The sequence below is a fragment of the Hemibagrus wyckioides genome, linkage group LG22 (assembly GCF_019097595.1).
Source record: "Hemibagrus wyckioides isolate EC202008001 linkage group LG22, SWU_Hwy_1.0, whole genome shotgun sequence".
NCBI classification, from domain to species: domain Eukaryota; kingdom Metazoa; phylum Chordata; class Actinopteri; order Siluriformes; family Bagridae; genus Hemibagrus; species Hemibagrus wyckioides.
The window spans coordinates 1,698,241-1,723,240 of record NC_080731.1 but is presented as its reverse complement, the minus strand read 5'-3'; the positions used below and the strand labels follow the sequence as shown (position 1 = coordinate 1,723,240).

Sequence of the window (25,000 nt, the reverse complement as noted above, 5' to 3'; positions counted from 1 at the left end):
TGGAAATAAATATTGTGTGTGCACGCGGGCATCAAGAGTAGTATAAAAAAAACCTTTATAATTAATTTTATTATTTAATTTTTTTATTATTAAATTTTATTTATTATTATTATTATTATTATTATTATTATTATTATTATTATTATTATTATAATTATTAACAATATAACGTTATTTCTAATTATTTTATTTATTTAATAAATAAATATTTCAACATACTGGAAATATTCTCCAAACTCAAAAAATGATAAAAAAAAAAAAAAAAAAAAGATTTTTTCCCCCCTCTCTTCAAAAAACACAGTGGGTCTCAATCAGCAAACAAATCCAATTAAGCTCTATTTATTTCTTTTTCTTTAAAAAAAAAAAAATTGCAGGGAAAATTCTTTTATTTAAAAAAACAAAAAAAAAAAAACCAAGAATTTTAAAAAAAAAAAAAAAAAAAAAAAAAAGACACAAACAGCCATTTTTTTTTTTTACTTTGCAGAGTCTCAGAATACTGGAACAGCTTTTTAATGGTTATCATATTAATGGATTATCAAGTTATTTACACAAAAAAAAAAATTAAATGTCCCTCCAAAAGAAGTCGAGGAGAAAACCGGAATGAGCGAGGAAAAAAAAATTGAATGAAAACCCCCCCAAAAAAGAAAATCCAAAAAAAGATGAACAGTACATTTTTTTGTCTTCAGCTTTTTACAAAATACAGTTTCAAATTCTAGAAAGCAGGACGTTTGATTCATTAGCCAAAACAAGCGGAGGAAAAAAAAAAAAAGAAGAGAAACACTGGAAGGAAGAAGGAGGAAAAAAAAAATGAACAGATTTAATCGCTTATGCTCTTCTCTTTAAACGACAGAGTGATGAGTGAATAGGACACAAACAAAAAGGGGAGAAAACACACATGAACACACCTCCGATACGACCGTCTACAGCTCGGCTCTGTGGCAGGAAGTGGAAAAGCAGGACTTCCTGTTTCTTTTCCAAGCACGCTCGAGGAGCTCTCTACAGTGGTTGAAGTGGATAAAGAGAGAGCGCTCGGGGATTTCTCGTCTTTGGCTTGTAAAATCAACACAGTGACGCTTCGCTCAAGCAGAAAACTAAACAAAAAAGACCACGAAAATGGAAAGGTAGTCGGAAGGAAAAAACAGGTTAAAAAAAAAACGTAGATCTAAATGGACCTGATCGCCGTGATGGACAGAGCGGATTGGCCGAGACGGCTGGACATTTCACATGCAGGTAAACAGGGGGGGAAAAAAAAAAAAAAATCTGCTAACAAAGACAGAATTACAAAAATATCTTTACATAACCAACAGAACTCTGGTGTCCTAAACCTAATTCTCATCCGGAGGAAACATGATTCTCAATCCCTATAATTATATATATAAATTTTTTTTAAAAAAAGAGAGAGAAGGACGTTTAAACATCAGAGCTTAACATAAGCATCGAACATTAGAATGAAATCTTATCCACAGCGTGGCATCTGTAATAAAAAAGAAACGCAGAAAAGAAAGGGGGAAAAAACAAAAAAATGAGTGAATTTAAAGAAGGAGAAGTTGCGTGAAGGTCGAGGTGTGTGTTAATGAATTTTGTTAAAAGCTGGATTAAATTAAGAACAATATTATTTCACCAGAAGTCGTGGGGAACTTCAAGTGCGTGTCAAGGCCACTGAGGAAAGAACTGCCTCCATTTTATTTTATTTATATAGATATATATTTTTTTTTACAAAACTACCAGACTGTGAATAAAAGGAAAAAAAACAAAACAATCATGTCGAGCTGCAGTGTGTCCATACCAAGAAGAAGAAGAAAAAAAACCGAGGGAACAAGTTCACAACATGGGGCGACGTTTCTGAACACTTCGTCTTCTTTTTAATGACTGGAGGAGGAAAAAAAAAATAGATCTACTGAAAAACTGGGACTAAAGGGAGGGGAGATTCATAATTACAGAAAAAAAGGCAAACATTCCAAAAAAAAAAGAAAAGAAAGAAAGACACTTTAAAAGACTGACAATTTTTCTTTTTCGTAAATCAGTCCAAACTACAAGATGAAGAGGGGAAAAAAAACAAAGGAGAAAAGGAAACCAGGTGTAGAGGGCGGGGCTAAAGATCCGAATATGCTGTACATCGGGGTGGAGTCCGTTGCCACCCCCCCCCCCGTTCGTGATGGAATGGTCCGTCCAGCTGGCGTTGTTCTGCCCTCCTGGATTGGGGTACACATGGAGGAACCAGAAGAGGAGGAGGAGGAGGAGGTGGCGGACACCGTGCTGGTGTACTTACTTGTAGCCCTGCTGGTTCCAGGCCTGACCGTACACACCGTACGCCGGCATCTGCCAGCCGTTAGGGACGTACTGCCCCATCTGCTGCCCATTACCGTAAGACTGACCCCATTGTCCATACGGCTGAGCTGCGTAGGCCGGGTTACTCTGCTGCAAGAGAGAAAGAGGGCAATGTGAGGGAGTATGTGAGAAAGCAAGTCAGAGAAAAATAAAGATAGAGAGCACAAAGGTGAGAGAGAGTGTGTGCGAGAGAGAGCGCACGAGAGGGAGGGGGTGCGAGAGGGTGCGAGAGACCGAGAGGGAGAGTGTGCGAGAGGGTGCGAGAGACCGAGAGAGAGAGTGTGCGAGAGACCGAGAGAGAGAGAGTGCGAAGAGCGAAGAAGAAAGCCTTGAGCGAGCGAAAGAAAGCCTTGAAGCGAAGAGAAGCGCGAGAGAAGCCTTGAAGAGAAAAGCCTTGAGAGAAAGCCTTGAGAGAAGCGAAAGAAAGCGCGAAGAGAGCCTTGAAGAAGAAGCCATGAAGAAAGCGCGAAGAAGCCTTGAAAGCCATGAAGAGAGAAAGCCTTATGAAGAAGAAGCGAAAGCCTTGAAGCGAAAGAGAGAAAGCCAGAGAGTATGAAGAAGAGAAAGCCTTGAAGAGAAGCCTTGAAGAAGAGAGAGAGCATGAGCTGAAGAAAGCCATGAAGAAAGCCTTGAAGAAGAGAGAAAGCCTTATGAAGAAGCCTTGAAGAAAGCCTTATGAGAAGTATGAGAAGAAGCCTATGAAGAAGAGCATGAAGAAGCCTATGAAGAAAGCCCTTGAAAGATGAAGAAAGCCAGAAAGAAGCAGAAAGCCTTGAAGAGAAAATGAAGAAGAAGAAAGCATGAAGAAAGCCTTGAAGAAGCGAAGAAAGCCGAAGAGAGCGAAGAGAAAGCCTTGAAGCGAGAGAAGAAAGCGAGAGACCGAGAGAGTGCGCGAGAGGGTGAGAGAGAGAGTGCGCGAGAGGGTGAGAGAGAGAGTGCGCGAGAGAGTGCGCGAGAGGGTGAGAGAGAGAGAGGGTGAGAGAGAGAGAGGGTGCGAGAGAGAGAGAGCGCGAGAGAGAGAGAGCGCGAGAGAGAGAGAGCGCGAGAGAGAGAGAGCGCGAGAGAGAGAGAGCGCGAGAGAGAGCGCGAGAGAGAGAGAGCGCGAGAGAGAGCGCGAGAGAGAGAGAGCGCGAGAGAGAGAGCGCGAGAGAGAGAGCGCGAGAGAGAGCGCGAGAGAGAGAGAGCGCGAGAGGGTGAGAGAGAGAGAGTGCGCGAGAGGGTGAGAGAGAGAGTGCGCGAGAGGGTGAGAGAGAGAGAGTGCGCGAGAGGGTGAGAGAGAGAGAGTGCGCGAGAGGGTGAGAGAGAGAGAGTGCGCGAGAGGGTGAGAGAGAGAGTGCGCGAGAGGGTGAGAGAGAGCGCGAGAGGGTGAGAGAGAGAGTGCGCGAGAGGGTGAGAGCGAGAGTGCGCGAGAGGGTGAGAGCGAGAGTGCGCGAGAGGGTGAGAGCGAGAGTGCGCGAGAGGGTGAGAGCGAGAGTGCGCGAGAGGGTGAGAGCGAGAGTGCGCGAGAGGGTGAGAGCGAGAGAGAGAGTGTGCGAGAGGGTGAGAGAGAGAGCGAGAGAGAGAGTGTGCGAGAGGGTGTGCGAGAGAGCGAGAGAGAGAGAGAGAGAGCGCGCGAGAGAGCGAGAGAGTGTGCGAGAGGGTGAGAGAGAGTGTGCGCGAGAGGGTGAACAAGAAAGCAAGAGAGAGCATAAGAGCAGAAAGAGTTTGTTTTCAGCTTTTCCTACCCATTAGATCTAAGAGCTGAGGGACCTAAAGCTCTGTTCGTACCTGAGGCATGGCCATCTGCTGCATGGCCCTCATGTCTGCGGTCTCTTTCCCCCAGTAGCACTTGACCGTGTGACCCTCGATGCACGTCCCGTTCACGGACACGATGGCGTGAGCCGCGCTCTCGTGAGAGTCGAACCTGTGGGTGGAGAAGAGCTTTATTCAGAATTATACATGCGACTCCATAGCAGGAAGTTCATGAAGATGCTTTTCATTTTTCCTCCTCAACCATTTCAACACACCTCACGAACGAGTAGCCTTTATCTGGGAAGACCCTGATCTCCATGATCTGTCCGAATGGAGAGAAAGTCTGCCTCATCAGCTGATCTGGAGTAGAGGAACAGGAAGTGAGGTCAGTTCAAGCTCAAGCTCAGAATCTTTGTAGCTGGTGTACAATATAAAGTTATCTTCTATGAATAATAGTGCTACATTAGCACAGGACAAATCAGAACCCCCCCCCCCCCCCCCAAAAAAAAAATATCTATCCATCTATCTATAAAGAGGGGGGAAGGGAGGAGAGAGAGAGAGGGGCACAGAGTAAGAGAAAGAAAAGAGAGAAGGGGGGAGACAGTAAGAGAGAGAGAGAGAGAGAGTGGGGAGAGATCTAGAATAAGATGAGGGGAGAGAAAAGCAGAGACATGTAGAGAGCGAGAGAGAGATACAGAGAAAGGGGGGGCTGAGAAGTAGAGAGAGATTGGGGGGGGCAAAGAGAAAGAGAAAGAAAAGAGAGAAGGGGGGAGAAAGAAAGAGAGAGAGAGAGAGTGGGGAGAGATCTAGAATAAGATGAGGGGAGAGAAAAGCAGAGACATGTAGAGAGCGAGAGAGAGATACAGAGAAAGGGGGGGCTGAGAAGTAGAGAGAGATTGGGGGGGGCACAGAGTAAGAGAAAGAAAAGAAAGAAAGACAGAGAGATGAGAGAGATTAGAGAGAGAAGGGGGGAGACAGTAAGAGAGGGACAGAATGAGAGAGGGAGAGTGGGGAGAGAAAGGCAGAGAGGTAAGTAGAGAGATGTAGAGAGCGAGAGAGAGATAGAAGTAGAGAGAGAGGGCTGAGAGGTAGAGAGAGAGAGAGATGTAGAGAGAGGTAGAGAGAGAGAGGGCTGAGAGGTAGAGAGAGGGCTGAGAGGTAGAGAGAGGGCTGAGAGGTAGAGAGAGGGCTGAGAGGTAGAGAGAGGGCTGAGAGGTAGAGAGAGGTAGAGAGAGAGAGGTAGAGAGAGAGAGGGCTGAGAGAGAGAGAGGGCTGAGAGGTAGAGAGAGAGAGAGAGAGATGTAGAGAGGTAGAGAGAGAGAGAGATGTAGAGAGGTAGAGAGAGAGAGAGAGAGAGGGCTGTAGAGGTAGAGAGAGAGAGAGAGAGAGAGATGTAGAGAGAGGTAGAGAGAGAGAGGTAGAGAGAGAGAGGGCTGAGAGAGAGAGAGGGCTGAGAGGTAGAGAGAGAGAGAGAGAGAGAGATGTAGAGAGGTAGAGAGAGAGAGAGAGATGTAGAGAGAGGTAGAGAGAGAGAGGTAGAGAGAGAGAGAGAGAGAGATGTAGAGAGGTAGAGAGAGAGAGAGAGAGAGAGAGATGTAGAGAGAGGTAGAGAGAGAGAGAGCACGGGAGAAAGAGAGAGGGGGCAGACAGAGTGAGATAGGAAACTAACTTGCTTGACGCTCTACCATTAAATGTAACTATAAACAGATAAGAAGTACAGGTCTTTAATAAAAAGAAAAACACACAAGCTCTGACAAACTGCTGATAAGAAGAAAGCATTGTAGAAAATTAATCAGCTTTGGTGTGCTGTGACCGGAGATGAAGGAGCTCCACCCACCTGAGAGGCCGGAGGTGACCCCTCCACAGTACACGGTGCAGTTACTGGGGCTGGACTGGTTCAGCACCTCCTCGTAGGACAGGTGTTTGGTGTTGCCTGCTAATGGACAGAGGAGAGGACAGTGTGAGAGGAGAGTGGTGAGTGAATCAGGGTAAGGATGTGGAATGCAGGAAGAGTGTTGAACTGACTACCGGACTGACTCTCGAGGTTGGATTTGGGTGCTGGAGGCTTCCTGGTGGCCCAGTTGGTTCTGATCTGCCTGCCTCCCAGCCACTGTCCGTTCATCTGCTGGATGGCGTTCTCTGCATCCTGTCCATCAACAAAAAAATATGAGCGCATATATATATATATATATATATATATATATATATATATATATACACACACACACACATACACACACACACACCGTCTGATAGAAAAAACCAGCTCCATGCTGATTATATAATACCTCCTTACCCATTTATTAATGAAGGAGATAAAGCCGTAGCCTTTGGACTTCCCAGTAGCCAGGTCTTTCACCACACGAGCATCACTGAACACACACACACCCGTTATTCACACTGTTTTAAAGGCAGAAGGCTATAATATAACCAATAATGAGCAAAACCTACGATATTTTTCCAAATGGAGCAAAAGCGGCTCTGACATCCTCTGTGGAGATTTCTGGGCTCAGGTCACCAACAAAGACGTGGAAATGATCTGCACACACACACACACACACACACACACACACGGATCAGCCATAACATTGTGACCATTGACCAGTGAAGTGAATAAGACTGAGTATCTCCTCATCATGGCACCTGTTAGTGGGTGGGATATATTAGGCAGCAAGTCAACATTTTGTCCTCAAAGTTGATGTTAGAAGCAGGAAAAATGGACAAGTGTAAGGATTTGAGCAAGTTTGACCAAAAGGGCCAAATTGTGATGGCTAGACCACTGGATCAGAGCATCTCCAAAACTGCAGCTCTTGTGGGGTGTTCCCGGTCTGCAGTGGTCAGTATCTATCAAAAGTGGTCCAAGGAAGGAACAGTGGTGAACCGGTGACAGGGTCATGGGCGGTCAAGGCTCATTGATGCACGTGGGGAGAGAAGGCTGGACCGTGTGATCCGATCCAACAGACGAGCTACTGTTGATCAAACTGCTGAAGAAGTTAATGCTGGTTCTGATAGAGAGGGGTCAGAATACACAGTGCAGGACAGTTTGTTGCGTATGGGGCCGCATTGCCGCAGACCGGTCAGGCTGACCCCTTACAAGAACAAGCTTGAGGTTTTGACTTGGCCTCCAAATTCCCCAGGTCTCAATACAATAGAGCATCTGTGGGATGTACTGGACAAAAGTTTGATCCATGGAGGCCCACCTCACAATTTAGAGGACTTAAAGGATCTGCTGCTAACATCCTGGTGCCAGATCCCACAGCACACCTTCAGGAATCTAATGGAGACCATGCCTCAATGGGTCAGGGCTGTTTTGGCAGCAAAACAGGGACCACTACAATATTAGGCGGGTGGTCATAATGTTATGCTTGATCAGGGTAGTATAAATAACTGGTTTCTATAGCAACAGCTCATTCACAGGGACTTTATGTAAAAATGCTGATGATAAACATGTATGGAAGGAATCTCCAGTGTCAGCACTTTGTAAAGCCGTAAGTTTAGTTGTGTTTTTTAATTAACGAGACAACATGCTGTGTTTTGTCTTAAGATCAGTTTTTCAGCCTGGTGATGGAATGGCTTTTTACTTCAGAAGATGAAAAGCTCAAGTGGAAACTAATCAGACTCTTAACCCTGGTCTTCAACCAGAGGCATGGACACTTACTGCTTGTGTCTTTCTTCTGGCTGCTCGGCATGGAGGCCCAGTTCACTTTCATGTCCTGTGAGGAACACAAAAGAAAAAAGAAGAAAACATTAAGACCCTCACACACACACACACACACCAAATCTTACTGTATGATATTAACATGAGTCTCCAAATGCAGAAACAGACTAAGGAGGGGATTAAAAAAAAACAACTATAAAATCAGGAGAGAAAAAGCTCCTAGGCGATAAAAAAAAAAAATCTGTAAAAAGCAGAGATATATTTATGGATTTCTACGGAGTACAACGGTCTAGTGACTTACACCAGAGAGACAGTAACATGTTTTACTCCTCAAACGCTGCTTCATTACCTGCTGAGGATCAAATTTACACTGAAGATATTTTGTTGAGGAATCAAAAAAAAAAAAACCACAAAGGAGGAGGTCTGGTGTGTGTGTGTGTGTGTGTGTGTGACAGAAAAACCATGAGCTCAGGAATAAACACCGAGTCAGGAAGATAAAGCAGATGAAGAAAAATCTAAAGGTTTCCTCCTGAACGAGTGATGAAGCTGAGGTACTGCCCTCACAGCAACTCCTAAATCTTCTAAATCAGACATGCACAGACAGACGGGGGCGCGCGCGCGCACACAGACAGACAGTCGGTCGCACAGACAGACAGTCGGTCGCACAGACAGACAGTCGGTCGCACAGACAGACAGTCGGTCGCACAGACAGACAGTCGGTCGCACAGACAGACAGTCGGTCGCACAGACAGACAGTCGGTCGCACAGACAGACAGTCGGTCGCACAGACAGACAGTCGGTCGCACAGACAGACAGTCGGTCGCACAGACAGACAGTCGGTCGCACAGACAGACAGTCGGTCGCACAGACAGACAGTCGGTCGCACAGACAGACAGTCGGTCGCACAGACAGACAGTCGGTCGCACAGACAGACAGTCGGTCGCACAGACAGACAGTCGGTCGCACAGACAGACAGTCGGTCGCACAGACAGACAGTCGGTCGCACAGACAGACAGTCGGTCGCACAGACAGACAGTCGGTCGCACAGACAGACAGTCGGTCGCACAGACAGACAGTCGGTCGCACAGACAGACAGTCGGTCGCACAGACAGACAGTCGGTCGCACAGACAGACAGTCGGTCGCACAGACAGACAGTCGGTCGCACAGACAGACAGTCGGTCGCACAGACAGACAGTCGGTCGCACAGACAGACAGTCGGTCGCACAGACAGACAGTCGGTCGCACAGACAGACAGTCGGTCGCACAGACAGACAGTCGGTCGCACAGACAGACAGTCGGTCGCACAGACAGACAGTCGGTCGCACAGACAGACAGTCGGTCGCACAGACAGACAGTCGGTCGCACAGACAGACAGTCGGTCGCACAGACAGACAGTCGGTCGCACAGACAGACAGTCGGTCGCACAGACAGACAGTCGGTCGCACAGACAGACAGTCGGTCGCACAGACAGACAGTCGGTCGCACAGACAGACAGTCGGTCGCACAGACAGACAGTCGGTCGCACAGACAGACAGTCGGTCGCACAGACAGACAGTCGGTCGCACAGACAGACAGTCGGTCGCACAGACAGACAGTCGGTCGCACAGACAGACAGTCGGTCGCACAGACAGACAGTCGGTCGCACAGACAGACAGTCGGTCGCACAGACAGACAGTCGGTCGCACAGACAGACAGTCGGTCGCACAGACAGACAGTCGGTCGCACAGACAGACAGTCGGTCGCACAGACAGACAGTCGGTCGCACAGACAGACAGTCGGTCGCACAGACAGACAGTCGGTCGCACAGACAGACAGTCGGTCGCACAGACAGACAGTCGGTCGCACAGACAGACAGTCGGTCGCACAGACAGACAGTCGGTCGCACAGACAGACAGTCGGTCGCACAGACAGACAGTCGGTCGCACAGACAGACAGTCGGTCGCACAGACAGACAGTCGGTCGCACAGACAGACAGTCGGTCGCACAGACAGGCGTCATTAAAATCTCAGTAATAAATCTGTGAAATGTCAAACACACGACATGTCCAGACTGACCAGGTCTGTGTCCACTGCACTTCGTCACTGTGTGTAGTCTTATTCGTCAAAGCGTCAAGACGTTACACATAGCCACCAATATTAAAGTGTAAATGTAACGATCCCCTTCATCAGGATCAGTAGGTTTTTTTTTCCTCCTTCTTTCCCTGCATTCACACCTAACTTACCTGTTGTGTGACAGGAAAAAGGAAAAAAAAAAAAATCTGAGCCGTCCTTCATATTACCTTTCCTAATATTTTCCGTCCGTTCATGGCGGCCAGGGCAGCAGCAGCATGCATGTGCTCGAAGAACTCCACGAAGCAGTACGGGTCGTTTCCTGCCGTCTGGGAGAGAAGAAAAACAGAGAGAGAGAAATTAAAGCTGTTGCTGGTCCAGAAATCCGCCTCAGACATCTGCTAAAGTGATCAGCTGCAATTACACTCGGAAGAACGCCGTGTGTGCGTGTGTGTTTTCCTGAAGAACTCTGCTAGATAAGAGCTGACAAATAAATCCGAAAAGAAATAATAAAGCTCTCTCAAACACCTGGAGCCGACCAATCAGTGATGAGTGTTATGTCTAGCTCCGCCCTTGACGATGATGTGTCTACTCACGTCGATGATCATTTTGCAGCTCTTGCAGGGTCCGATCTGAGTGAACACCTGCATGATCAGAGCCTCCGTCACGTCCCGGGACAGGTTTCCGACGTACCTACAAGGAAAAAATAAATCAATTAATTTTAAAAAAGGAAAAAGAACGATTTTATGAAGTGTTCCTGTGAGCATGGTTCCTTTCGTGTTTGAAGTGTCTGGAACATTTTCTTATAAACCAGATGTTTCGAAAAAGAAAGTGTGTTTTTAGTTATTTATTTCTACAACATCCAGTAGCACTAGAGATCTGATACACCTCACTCTAATCAGACCCCACTGTGGTCTGTGATTCACGCTGGGTGAGGAGTTTGTCATGCATCACATCCAAATGCTCACTCGCTCCAGACCTGCTGCACTGATACACATCTGACAGAAGAGATGAACTCAGTTACTCTCTGGAGATTAGTTAGAGGAGGATTGGATGAATCGTTCACAACACGCCGGGCCAAGACGCAATTTTCTCTCCCTTTTAATGCCAAATTATTTGGCTAGCTTTGGAACAAGGCTACGTGAGGAAGAGGAGGGAAAAAAAATACAAGCTTTATAAGAAACTGAAGTGATGTGTGTGAGATATCTTGAGATCAACTTTTTCCCCCACCACTAGTTTACTAAAACAACCGGAGCAGTTTATACAGGAAAGGAAGAGACAGAGAGAGAAGAGGGGAGATAAGAGAACTGTGGTGTTTTTATTCAGACTAAATTTAAAAATATTCAACCCACATCTTGTTTGTAAAGCAAACAATCCCAATGAAGTGGAATTGATTTCTGGAAAAAAAAAAAAAAAATGAAAGTGTGTAAAGCTCAGGTACACTATATCACCAAAAGTATTGGGACACCCCTCCAAATCATTGAGTTCAGGTGTTGTTTTTCAGGGGTTGGGCTCAGCCCCTTAGTTCCAGTGAAAGGAACTCTTAATGCTTCAGCTTCATACCAAGACATTTTGGACAATTTCATGCTCTTTGTGGGAACAGTTTGGGGATGACCCCTTCCTGTTCCAACATGACTGCACACCAGTGACCAAAGCAAGGTCCATAAAGACATGGATGAGTGAGTTTGGTGTGGAGGAACTTGACTGGCCTGCACAGAGTCCTGACCTCAACCCCATAGAACACCTTTGTGATGAATTAGAGTGGAGACTGTGAGCCAGACCAAAACTGGGACTGGGTCTGCCTTTCCATGCACATGAATGTAATATGGAGTTGTCCCGCCCTTTACAGCTCCATGTCTTTATGGACCTTGCTTTGGTCACTGGTGTACAGTCATGTTGGAACAGGAAGGGGTCATCCCCAAATTGTTCCCACAAAGAGCATAAAATTGTCCAAAATGTCTTGGTATGAAGCTGAAGCATTAAGAATCCAACACCTGAACTCAATAATCTGGAGCGGTGTCCCAAAACTTTTGGTAGTATAGTGTATGCAGGCCACCACACAGCCTTGTGTCCGCTGCCACGTTTTCACCCAAACCTCCGGAGCTCACAGCCGGCTAGTCTAACCACCAACACCTCTTCCACACGCTCCACAGCGTCCACTCTCCACCTTCCCTCACATTTTAACTCATTTCTAAACTTCCCATTAGATTTATTTCTGCTCGTCTGAACAGCAGAATCTTAAAACAAGCGCTAATGAGACAGAAACCGGATCTAGCCGGTTAGCTAACGGCATAAAAGCCACAACTTAGCCGGCGAGACTTGTGTTAAAAGTTGAGCACGTGCGAACAAAAACTAAACACCGGGGTCCGTTCTATTATTATTGTTGTAAGATACAGATCATCTATCGATAACAAATCGATTGAAGTGAGACAAAGAAACACTTTTATAGGTGGCTAAATTATATTTCCCCGGCTCCACTGTGCTGACTACTAACCAGCTAGCTAGCTAGTTAGCTAGCTGGGGAGCTAAAGCTAATTTTACAAATTAGCTAGAGTTTTTACAAATACGTAAAAATATATTTCCTAATTTTCGGTGGATTTGTAGCGCATTGTGTTGATCAGCGTTTATCAGTTGTGTTTTTTTAATCATTTTGGTAGGATTCCAGCACGCTGGCTAATGCTAATCATTCTCCGCTACAGCGTGACCATTTATCCGGCTAGTCAGCTAGCAAAGCAAGCTAGTTCACTTTTATGCTAATTAGCTCAATATACTTACAACGTCTTGGGCTGGTCATCATCCGCCATCATGATGTCGAAAAGGTTCCAAACCTGCAGTTAAAAATGTCTAAAGGTATATTTTAAAGGTTTCGAGCGGAGTTCAGTGACTTAAATCTACAAACTTTTGCTTTCCGTTTTAACGAGAAATTACTGGAATAACTTCCTCTAACGTTACTCCAGAAACATCGTAATGACGTTGCAGTATATCGTTCTCGCGAGATTTCAGTGAGCGCGAATCTCGCTCTGTCGCCAACTACAGGGCTGGAAGACACCGTCAAGTTAAATAAGATCTGGGTTTAATTGATTGAAGGCTGAATGATCCGAGAGACGATCCGAGAGACGATCCGAGAGACGATGGTGTAGGTTGGGTTCGGTTCTGTTTATATTCCACACACTATGAGCAAACTTATATTTACCCCTGATAATCACAAGTGCTTCTTCCTCAAACTGATACCACAAAATATATGTATATACACTGATCAGACTGGTCATCCATGTCTGATCAGTGTATATACATATATTATGACCACCTGCCCTGACCCATCAAGTTATGGACTCCACTACATCCCTGAAGGTGTACTGTGGTGTCTTGCACCAAGATGTTAGCAGCAGATCCTTTAAATCCTGTAAGTTGTGAGGTGGGGCCTCCGTGGATCGGACTTGTTTGTCCAGCACCTCCCACAGATGCTGGATTGGATTGACATCTGGGGAATTTGGAGGCCAGTTGTTGGTTGTTGTGGTCATCAAACCATTCCTGAACCATTTCTGCTTTGTGGCACGGAGCATTATCCTGCTGAAAGGATAATCGGACCACTTTTGATAGATACTGACCACTGCAGACCGGGAACACCCCACAAGAGCTGCAGTTTTGGAGATGCTCTGATCCAGTGGTCTAGCCTTTACAATTTGGCCCTTTTGGTCAAACTCACTCAAATCCTTACACTTGTCCATTTTTCCTGCTTCTAACATCAACTTGACTTGCTGCCTGACATAGCCCACCCACTAACAGGTGCCATGATGAGGAGATCATCAGTCTTATTCACTTCACCAGTCACTGCTCACAGTGTTATGAATGATCTGTGTCTATAAAATGTCTTTGTATGCTTGTAGCATTACAATTTCCCTTCTTTGGCACTAAGAGGCTGTAATGATTCCTCAGCTAGACACAATCAATAGGGCACTTACCTCAAGTTGGTGTGTTCGTGTCCTTCTGGGGCTGGTAGTATTTGCAAAAGAATTTCATGGATGTAAGATGAGAAAGCAAACTCAGAGATTAAGTGTAAAAGAATAAAAGGTTTATTATGAAAACACTCAGTAATTTCTCATAAAATAATATTTTAAGAAAGATGAATTAAGAGAAACAAAACAAAGATAAGTCCAAAGACAAGTGTCTGTGAAGATTCTCATTCATCCAGGTGAGGTTATCTGGACGTGGAGTCGTGTCAGCTGGACATCTCTCTAGTTAGATTGAAACGTTTCACAACTCATCCGAGCAGCTTCTTCAGTCTGAGGGAAGTTGGCAGGATTCCACAGAGTTGTATCCTGAAGGTTCATGAATCCTCCGCCACCTGGGTAGCCTTGTTAAGGAATGGCAGGATGTGTTAGGAGTAGGGCTGTTTAATGATGTAATAACCCCAGGGAAGGAGAGTAATGGCAGAGTGTATTGAAGTATTAAGGGTGGACGTGAGGGTGGATGGCAGGTCCTTAGGTTTGGCTTTCCTGGTGGACGGTTGAAAAGGTCTTGATCTTGGGGATGGATGAAATAGCAGCTCCACCACTGTTGAGAGAAGATCAGCATAGATCAACACCTCAGGAGCAGAATCAGCTACGTATCTGCATCTGAAAGACACACATTTAAGGATGAAAAGGTAGACATCTTAGACATATGTTTTGAGTTAAGTAGCATTTATTTGTCACATATACATTACTGCACAGTGAAATTCTTTCTTTACATATCCCATCCATGAAGGGTTGGGGTCAGAGTGCAGGGTCAGCCATGATGCAGTGCCCCTGGAGCATGGTGGCAGCTTGGCAATGCTGCTCAACAACCCAGAGCCTTAACCACTTGAGCTACTACTAGAAGAGTGTAGGATGCTTCTCTATCCCCCTGGTTCCTTTAACAAGGCTACCCAGGTAGCAGAAGATCCATGACCCCTGAAGATACAACTTTGTGGAATCCTGCCAACTTCCCTCAGGCTGAAGAAGCTGCTCGGGTGAGTAGTGAAACGTTTCGATCTAACTAGAAATAAGTCCAGTTGACACGACTCCACGTCCAGATCCAAGTGTGAAGATAAGCTAAAGACAAGTGATTCAGGTATCCCTTGACATTCTTTATATACTATTTTTCCTCCTACGCAGAGGTAGTCTTTTACCTATGTTTTATGTAATACTTTAACCGCACAGCTCTCAGGGCACCTGTGTGGGACGTGTACGTGTGCTTAGAGAGTCCTGTGGTTTAAAACCGCTGTACTCAGAGAACAGTTTGTCTCAAAGCACCAGTGACACGGAGAGCTGAGTTGTAGGTTTTCCTGTACAGAGCTGTATTTCCTGTTGCTCAATACTCTCTTCAGTCTTTCAGAGAGTTTTCTCAAATTCTTAACCCTGTGTCACAGTTTAGCCAGATGAGCTTGACAGATTCAGTTGTCATTCATAATATTTCTGTTGGCTCCATCGTCCTCTTCTTTTTCTCTGACTTACTTACTGAAAATCAATACATTTATCAAAAATGGTTTGTGTTATTGTTTTGTACTTAATGTTCTCCCCCTCTGGTCCAGCCCTCTGAACACTGGACTTTAGAGTTACCTAAAGTTAGGGTCCCCTTCCTGAAAAATAAACACCTGAATTCAATGATTTGGAAGGGTGTCCCAAAACTTTTGCCAACGTAGTGTAATTCATGCCAGATAGAAATGCAATGGCATTGGAGAATGGCAATCACTGTAGTTCAAACTTCATGTTTATTAATCATAATTTCTTATAAAATAATGTTTACACGTACACACACTTGTCCTATTTCAGCTGAAAATAAAAGCCTCTTCCATCTGAAGTGTCCACAAGGTAACGCAAGGATGTGTGTGTGTTGGGGGGGCTAGAACAAATCGCCTCAGAACAGACAGCCAATCATTATGGAACAGCGAATCGAGTCAACCAATCAGCACCGAGCACTAAAAGAAGTTAGCCAATCCATGCTGCAGAGACACCGGCAAAGAGGCGGGTGCAAGGGCGGCAAAGCGGCGAGAACGTTAGAACATGGCGGAGACAGGAGGGGGCGGGTGGCTGACTCTTGTAAAAAGGAAGAAATAGCGCTATTTAATACAGATTTTTAAATAATTATTAATTACACAGGTGGGTACATTTATATCGAGCTTATTTCATGTGATATTGAGAATCAGTTTGTCTTATATATATTTATTTCAACGTAAAATTCAACTCGTGCGTCTTGCCTGTTGGCTAGTGTGTGGCTGAATCCCAAATGGCTACCTAATGTATACATAGCGCACTTTATAGGAGGTGTACACCGTTATATTTTAAATGATTGTAGTGCACTTATAAAGGAAGAAAGGCGCGATTTGGGATTCGGCCCCAGCCTGGGTCATGCTAGTTTTGCAGCTGGAGAGAATAATTCAATTAGCATGCTTGTGCTTCGTCAGAAGGTAGTTTAATATAGAAGGTGGTTAACATAAATGTTTTATTCATGTATTTGTAGTAATTTGATGTCATTGAAATTATTTTCCCAATAAGATGAATGATCTATGTTCTAAGGAATTAAAAATGTTAATGTGAAAGTGTATTTGTGTTTTAATGGACTGCTCTGTAACGTGTTGATTCTTCTGTGTGTTTTTTTCTTTTTTCGTCTCTCTTTTTTTTTTCCTCTTCCTCTTCAGTTGACCACCGTTCTGGAGGATGGACCGTGTTTAGACGTGGGCAAAGGTTTAAGCTGAATGCATTGTGATTTCCAATAATTGAGACAGTGATTTCTAAAAAGCTGTCTACATTAATGAAAAGAACAATGTAGTCGGCTTAGCGTGCTCAAGCGACCGAGTGTTTACGTCCCTCTGGTGTTTTTAGCCATATGTTTGGGGCTTTGGTTAGTTTTTAGACACATTTCTTGTAAGCAGGGTCAGTTGTATGTGTATATATTATATATTGTTAATTGGATGATGGATGTCAGTGAGTTTGTGCCTCCACTCCCTCTGGAGCCTCCTGATGATGAAATGTCAGGAAACGGTAATTGTAAAGCTCCTCCACCACCTCCCCTGCAAACGTCCAGTGACGCCGAGGAAATGGACGTTAGCTCCGGCGGTGATGGACCCTCGCTCGCGCCGGCCGAGGACGCCGACGTTCCGCTACTCACCAAGGGCTCGGCGTCTTTGAGTGGTCGCGCATTACACGGTGACTCGTGCCCGGGCACCGGGCGCCACGCCCCACCCGTCACCTCCTTCCTCCCCGACCTTAAGCTTCTCCGAGACGTTAAGATCAGCGTCAGCTTCGGAGGAGACGGCGGCGGCGCCAGCAGCAAGGGCAAAGACAGAAAGGTGTTATACACGGGACAGGGTCAGATAGATGAGCAGCAGCTAGAGAACGGGAAGGCACAGGGTAGTGCAGGAGAGGGAACGGGGCAGGGAGACGTGAGCATAGAACCCGAGGCCGAGCAGGAGAACAAGGTGGAGTTCGCCGTACTGGACGAGCTGGAGGATTACAACGAGAACTTCCTGGAGGCTGAGGATGGAGAGGAGAGCGAGTATACGTCTGAGATGATCGTTCAGCAGCAGCAGGCCAACGACGAGGACCATGTTTACTCCTATGAGGTACACCAAACATCTCGCTGTGTTTTATAGTTTCGACCCTGTCGCAGGAGGATGTGACACGGCAGACAAGATCAAAAAGTGTTTAGAAAACTTTTTTTTTTATTCAGGGAACTAACTTTTTAGAGTAACGTTACTCCAGAACATATAACCTTTAACATGTTCTTTCCATTCTGTCTTCTACAGTAAAAGATTCTTGGTTTTTTTTTTTTGTGTGTTTCTCTCCTTTTCTGTACATTACGGTGTGTCGCATGTGATACTGCGACCTACAGGTCACCCCCCCCTAAAACTGGTGCGCTCCAAGCATGCAGGATCAACTGTTAATTATTTGTTTGTTTTTTTGCACTCGTCTGTAACCGCTCATCTCTTCCAGGACGACTTTGACAATGATGTAGATGCACTGTTAGAGGAAGGCATGCCGGTGCCCAAGAAGATGCGTCTGGCCGAGGATAAATACGCAGCTGACAGCGATCACCAGTCTGATGCGGAGCAGGGTGTCCAGCCCATGATCACCAAAATTAAGACTGTTCTCAAGAGTGAGTCTGTCTTCGTTGCTTTAAGCATGACTTTACTCATACTTTACTGTAAAAGTGTTAAAGATGGAGGGTTTTTGGCTTCTCTGTGCAGGTCGAGGGCGTCCGCCTACAGAGCCTCTTCCTGACGGATGGATCATGACATTCCATAACTCTGGCATTCCAGTCTACCTCCACCGGGAGACCCGAGTCGTTACCTGGTCCAGACCTTATTTCCTTGGAACTGGAAGCATCAGGGTAAACACCGGGGTTTTTTTAGGCAACGTAATTAAAACTGTGTGGAGCCAAAAATTTTTTAAACCTCTCTCTCTCTTTTCTTTCTTTTTGTAAACCCAGAAACACGACCCTCCGACCAGTAGCATCCCCTGTTTGCACTATAAAAAAATGAAGGAACAAGAAGAAAGGGAGCAGAACGGAGAAGTGACGCCTAACGTGTCTCCGGTTAAAGATGGTGAGGAGAGAGAACCGCTGGAGAGAACCGAAGAACCCGACTCCACGGCTCCGGAGGGAGTGTGTGACGAGTCGAACCCGGACGCTACGGACAACCAGCCTGAGGGAAAAGATGGCCAGGGGGCTGAGATGGCACAGGGTGCTCTGGGGCAGGTCAAAGCCAAGGTGGAGGTGTGCAAAGACGAGTCTGTCGGTAAGATTGGAGTCCGTGGTGCCATCTTTTGTTTTTTCCTTTTCACCATATTTCTGACTGAGGGCACAAATTTTTTTATTCCTTTAATTAACTTTGTATTCAATTATTCGCCAAAATATCCAGCACATGAACCAAAAGCTTGGACTCAGATTTGATTCAGTGTAGGACAGTCGACTCCTGAGCGACTCCTAAACACTGAACCCTTCTTTCCTCCAGATATCGAGGAGTTCCGCAGCTACCTCGAGAAGCGCTTCGACTTTGAGCAAGTGACTGTGAAGAAGTTCCGCACGTGGGCGGAGCGACGGCAGTTCAACAGGGACATGAAGAGGAAGCAGGCGGAGTCGGAGAGGCCCATCCTCCCGGCCAATCAGAAGCTCATCACGCTGTCAGTGCAGGACGCGCCCACTAAGAAAGGTAGAAAGGTTGAAACTGGAATTAGAACAGAGGATCTAAGGATTGTTCTACTGTTTGACACATACAGAAAATCTGTTAGGTGCATAAGTATTCCTCCCTTAGGGATCAGTATTTGGTGGAAATTCAGCTTGTTTGAGAAAAGCGTTCTGACATCATGATGCTACCACCACCATGTTTCCCAGTGAGGACATGAGGAGTTGTGTAGCGGTTTCTGTCAAATGGACTGCTTTGTGCTGAAACTACATGGGGTGCCAATACTTATGCACGATTCTGTATCTGCTTTTAGAGTTTGTCATCAACCCGAATGGAAAGTCAGAGGTTTGCATCCTACATGAATATATGCAACGAGTGCTCAAAGTCCGACCAGTTTACAACTTTTTTGAATGTGGTAAGTAAGAGTGAGTGTGTGTGTGTGTGTGTGTGTGAGATATTGTTGTTGGTGTTTTGTGTATATATTTTGTCTTTAAATGTTAAAGGTCAATGTTTGGTTATTTTCTCCCAGAAAACCCAAGTGAACCCTTCGGAGCTTCGGTTATTATAGACGGAGTCACGTACGGCACGGGAACCGCGAGTAGCAAAAAACTCGCCAAGAATAAAGCTGGTATTTTTCATTTACGTTCGTTTTCATGTCTGTTCAACTTCCCCTTACTCAGGGTCTTTATCTGCTTAAAAAACTTATTTCTTAAAAAAATGTTCACGGACCCTATGATTTATATTTTGCTAAAAATTGCCAATTCTTTATGCAGCTTGACTTTTAAATCTTTATCCATAGGTCTTTGATTACACCACTGTGGATTAATTTCCCATACCAGCAACAGTGGCGTTAATGCGCTCGTTTTAATACGTTACTGTCGCTATAGACCATTTTAGTGCCGATGTCGCGATTACGTCACATCGCTAGCGGAAGGCAAAACAAAGGGAGGCGGCCAGTACAAACCAGAACAGAGTCGGCTACATGAGGGACGCAAATGTCATCCTCTTGTGGTGTTGTGTGCCAGAATGGACGGAGTACAGGCTCCAATTTGTTTCTCCAGTTTTATCGCATACCTGCTGCCACTGCCAGACAAAAAAACCCATGACAGCTGTGGTCAAACTCAGCAGACTGGACAGAAACGATCATCAAAAATGGTTGGTCCTCCCCATCCTAACATACAGCTCCACCTTCAATAGTGTTGTGGTCGCAGTACATGTAACTGTTTCTCCTGTTTACAGTGACCCGAGCCTGGTACATAGTTGTCTTCTGGCCTTAGCCCTGACTGGGCAGGACCTCAGATATCACTACACAAAACTCCTCAGTTAAACCTTCTGTACGTTCTTCACTCTACACACTTGCCTTTTTATATCAGATGGGTGTAGATGTCAGGTCACTCACCCAGTGGTCATCCGGTCACATCATCCATCCACTGAGCGAGCATGTACGGGCCGGCCGATCTGGTTTTGTTCATTAAATTTAATTTTTCCAAATAATGTTCGCGGTCCTGGACCTAACATAGTCAGATAATTTCAGATTTTGACCAGTCATCGTTTTAAAACAAACTGACACAACTACCGCTAAGCTCCGCCCACAAAAAATAGTGGATCTAGTTTTTTGAGTTTCTGGTTACTTAACATGGAGGGAAGGAGTCTCCAGTGTCAGGGCTTCATAACGGTCAGAGCTGTAATTATTTTTCTGTTGATATGAAAGAGTTTGATGATGGAATGAATCTTTACAGCTGCTCTAACTAACTAGCAAGTACAGGGTTAGGGTTAGGGTTAGGAACTACAGGAACTAACTTGGGTTAGGAACTACAGGAACTAACTTGTTTTATAGCATTAAATATAACTAAGGGGAAAATCTGTGACGTGAAATCATTCTTAAGTCTTATGTACATTCTAGTATGTTAACATTAATTCTCGTTCAGTGCAGTGATCTGTTTCTGATTATTACTAAAACAGCATTAGTGTGTTGTTCTAAATAGAATACTCTGGTATGTGCTGCAACCTTTTGGCACTAGACAGGCGGTTCTGGTTCTGGTTCAGTTCTGATGAATGCAAATGATCTGAGAATGTTTTGATGGGTCTAGATGTTAAAGCTCATGCTGAATTGTTTTGTGCAGCTCGAGCTACGCTGGAGATCCTCATCCCTGACTTTGTGAAGCAGACGGCTGAGGAGAAGCCGGTCGAAGGGGATGAACTGGAGGTACGCTGACCTTTTGACCCCCCTGTGCGTTATTAAACATGTTTTAAAACAACTGAGCGCTAATCAGGTTCACGTTTCCTCCTCAGTATTTTAACCATATCAGTATTGAAGACTCGCGGGTGTATGAACTGACCAACAAAGCAGGCTTACTGTCACCTTACCAGATCCTTCACGAGTGCCTTAAGAGGTGGGAGAATTAACAAATACTGTGTGACGTAGAGAATCTGGACCACGTCTTAACACGCCTGTTTTGTGTTTGACTTCCTTCTTACAGAAATCATGGGATGGGGGACACCAGCATCAAGTTTGAGGTCATCCCAGGGAAGAACCAGAAGAGTGAATACGTCATGACGTGTGGAAAACACAGCGTACGTGGGTGGTGTAAGTGTACATACACACACACACAACACACATACAACACACATACAACACACATACAACACACACTTTTCTTCTTCTGCTTGGAGTACAGCCTTTAATCCCACAGCACTATGAATTCTGAATCCTGATTGGTTAGAAGTTGATTACTTTCCAATAACAGCGGTTCTGGTAGTAGTGCAGGTTTACATCGATGTGGTATTGTTTCTATAGTAACGCCTCGTATCAACACTTCAGTAAGGAGAAATATGTTTATCTAGCATGTGTGGAAGGAGTCGCCACTCCCAGAGGCAGACGAGTCTATGGGCTGATGTCTGTTTATAGCTGCTGTAATGTAAGCGATAACAGAAACGGGAAAACTTCCATAACGTTAAATGTAATGGAAAATGGATAAAAAGCGTAGTGTGGTGTTCTATATTAGGTAAACTGTACCTGAAGGTGGTATAAGGGGAGTAAAAGGCTTTGAAACTGACTCTGCTTCATCACACCGCCCCTGTGGTTGATTGTTTTCCTATAACAGTGCGACACGCAGGGGGTTATTCCTGACATCTTCTGTCATCTCAAAAAGATGATGCATTCAGATATTTATACATCGCTGTTGTCGTGTCTTTGTGTCGTACTGAGATTTCGGTTTGTGTACAAAGGTAAGAACAAGAGAGTGGGAAAACAGCTGGCCTCTCAGAAGATCCTCCAGATGTTGCACCCTCACGTGAAGAACTGGGGTTCTCTCCTGCGCATGTACGGCAGAGAGAACAACAAGATGGTGAAAAAGGTATTTGGAAAAGAATTCAAAGCTGTAGAACAACGAAGGTTGGTGTTAGTGGTGTATAATGGTGTGTGTGTGTGTGTGTGTGTGTGTGTGTGTGTGTTGCTTAGGAAAATTCAGATAAGAGTGTGATCGAGCTGCAGCAGTATGCCAAAAAGAACAAGCCTAACCTCCACATTCTGAACAAACTCCAAGAGGAGATGAGGAAACTGGCTAGAGAGAGGGTAAGACCAACACACGTATCATTAATGGTGCACAAAGTATTGGCACCCCTCTGTTTCTTTGGAAGAGGGGGCAGGTACAGATATGGTGCGGGTTGTGGTCAGTTCTCTCGGTACAGCTGTGATGGTGTGGCCAGGTGTATGGCATCATGGCTCACTCGCACAGAGTTATTCTCTTGGTTATTCTCAGAGTTATTCTCACGGCGCTGTCCTCCCGATACACACCTCTCACGGGCGCGCACACACACACACACGGAGCTGTCCTCCCGATACACACCTCTCGCGGGCGCGCACACACACACACACGGAGCTGTCCTCCCGATACACACCTCTCGCGGGCGCGCACACACACACACACGGAGCTGTCCTCCCGATACACACCTCTCGCGGGCGCGCACACACACACACACGGAGCTGTCCTCCCGATACACACCTCTCACGGGCGCGCACACACACACACACGGAGTTGTCCTCCCGATACACACCTCTCACGGGCACACACACACACACGGAGCTGTCCTCCCGATACACACCTCTCACGGGCGCACACACACACACACGGAGCTGTCCTCCCGATACACACCTCTCACGGGCACACACACACACACACACGGAGCTGTCCTCCCGATACACACCTCTCACGGGCACACACACACACACGGAGCTGTCCTCCTGATACACACCTCTCACGGGCGCGCACACACACACACACACACACACGGAGCTGTCCTCCCGATACACACCTCTCACGGGCACACACACACACACACACACACACACACACACACACGGAGCTGTCCTCCCAATACACACCTCTCACGGGCACACACACACACACACGGAGCTGTCCTCCCGATACACACCTCTCACGGGCGCGCACACACACGGAGCTGTCCTCCCGATACACACCTCTCACGGGCGCGCACACACACGGAGCTGTCCTCCCGATACACACCTCTCACGGGCACACACACACACACACACACACGGAGCTGTCCTCCCAATACACACCTCTCACGGGCACACACACACACACACACGGAGCTGTCCTCCCGATACACACCTCTCACGGGCGCACACACACACGGAGCTGTCCTCCCGATACACACCTCTCACGGGTGCACACACACACACGGAGCTGTCCTCCCGATACACACCTCTCACGGGCGCACACACACACACACACGGAGCTGTCCTCCCAATACACACCTCTCGCGGGCACACACACACACACGGAGCTGTCCTCCCGATACACACCTCTCACGGGCGCGCACACACACACACACGGAGCTGTCCTCCCGATACACACCTCTCACGGGCACACACACACACACACACGGAGCTGTCCTCCCGATACACACCTCTCACGGGCACACACACACACACACACGGAGCTGTCCTCCCGATACACACCTCTCACGGGCACACACACACACACACACGGAGCTGTCCTCCCGATACACACCTCTCACGGGCACACACACACACACGGAGCTGTCCTCCCGATACACACCTCTCACGGGCACACACACACACACACACACGGAGCTGTCCTCCCGATACACACCTCTCACGGGCACACACACACACACACACACACACACGGAGCTGTCCTCCCAATACACACCTCTCACGGGCACACACACACACACACGGAGCTGTCCTCCCGATACACACCTCTCACGGGCACACACACACACACACGGAGCTGCCCTCCCGATACACACCTCCCACGGGCGCCCACACACACACACACACACACACATACACGGAGCTGTCCTCCCGATACACACCTCTCACGGGCACACACACACACACACGGAGCTGTCCTCCCGATACACACCTCTCACGGGCGCACACACACACACACACACACACACGGAGCTGTCCTCCCGATACACACCTCTCACGGGCACACACACACACACACGGAGCTGTCCTCCCGATACACACCTCTCACGGGCACACACACACACACGGAGCTGTCCTCCCGATACACACCTCTCACGGGCACACACACACACACGGAGCTGTCCTCCCGATACACACCTCTCACGGGCACACACACACACACGGAGCTGTCCTCCCGATACACACCTCTCACGGGCACACACACACACACGGAGCTGTCCTCCCGATACACACCTCTCACGGGCACACACACACACACGGAGCTGTCCTCCCGATACACACCTCTCACGGGCACACACACACACACGGAGCTGTCCTCCCGATACACACCTCTCACGGGCACACACACACACACGGAGCTGTCCTCCCGATACACACCTCTCACGGGCGCGCACACACACACACACACACACACACACACACGGAGCTGTCCTCCCGATACACACCTCTCACGGGCACACACACACACACACGGAGCTGTCCTCCCGATACACACCTCTCACGGGCACACACACACACACACGGAGCTGTCCTCCCGATACACACCTCTCACGGGCACACACACACACACACGGAGCTGTCCTCCCGATACACACCTCTCACGGGCGCA

The 25,000-nt window shown here is 46.7% G+C and overlaps 2 protein-coding genes across 6 annotated transcripts in view; one reads left to right on the top strand and one right to left on the bottom strand.

Annotated features, from left to right (window-relative positions):
• Positions 1 to 459: 459 nt before the first annotated feature.
• On the bottom strand, positions 460 to 12,745 carry tia1l (cytotoxic granule-associated RNA binding protein 1, like). 5 transcript variants are annotated; one of them, XM_058375361.1, is made up of 11 exons: positions 12,542 to 12,745; positions 10,363 to 10,459; positions 9,997 to 10,095; positions 7,718 to 7,772; positions 6,511 to 6,598; positions 6,356 to 6,431; positions 6,085 to 6,205; positions 5,897 to 5,995; positions 4,335 to 4,419; positions 4,096 to 4,231; positions 460 to 2,418 (listed from the first exon to the last, which is right to left on the bottom strand). In XM_058375361.1, the coding sequence occupies exons 1-11, from the start codon at positions 12,571 to 12,573 to the stop codon at positions 2,266 to 2,268; spliced, it is 1,041 nt and encodes a 346-aa protein (XP_058231344.1). In that variant the 5' UTR covers positions 12,574 to 12,745; the 3' UTR covers positions 460 to 2,265. The 5 variants fall into 5 exon arrangements, with proteins under 5 accessions (XP_058231344.1, XP_058231345.1, XP_058231346.1 ...); XM_058375362.1 differs by having other exon boundaries at positions 6,088 to 6,205; XM_058375363.1 differs by having other exon boundaries at positions 5,897 to 5,992; positions 6,088 to 6,205.
• A 3,005-nt stretch (positions 12,746 to 15,750) lies between these two features.
• Positions 15,751 to 25,000, top strand: part of dgcr8 (DGCR8 microprocessor complex subunit) — a 33,211-nt gene continuing 23,961 nt past the window's right edge. Inside the window, exons 1-13 of the mRNA XM_058375724.1 lie at positions 15,751 to 15,885; positions 16,425 to 17,348; positions 17,719 to 17,881; positions 17,973 to 18,115; positions 18,215 to 18,521; positions 18,738 to 18,935; positions 19,222 to 19,323; positions 19,438 to 19,536; positions 21,032 to 21,114; positions 21,201 to 21,301; positions 21,389 to 21,495; positions 22,137 to 22,264; positions 22,369 to 22,482. Of these exons, the coding sequence (XP_058231707.1) occupies positions 16,698 to 17,348; positions 17,719 to 17,881; positions 17,973 to 18,115; positions 18,215 to 18,521; positions 18,738 to 18,935; positions 19,222 to 19,323; positions 19,438 to 19,536; positions 21,032 to 21,114; positions 21,201 to 21,301; positions 21,389 to 21,495; positions 22,137 to 22,264; positions 22,369 to 22,482 (2,196 nt within the window). The 5' untranslated portion in view covers positions 15,751 to 15,885; positions 16,425 to 16,697. The remainder of the gene's footprint in view (positions 15,886 to 16,424; positions 17,349 to 17,718; positions 17,882 to 17,972; positions 18,116 to 18,214; positions 18,522 to 18,737; positions 18,936 to 19,221; positions 19,324 to 19,437; positions 19,537 to 21,031; positions 21,115 to 21,200; positions 21,302 to 21,388; positions 21,496 to 22,136; positions 22,265 to 22,368; positions 22,483 to 25,000) is intronic.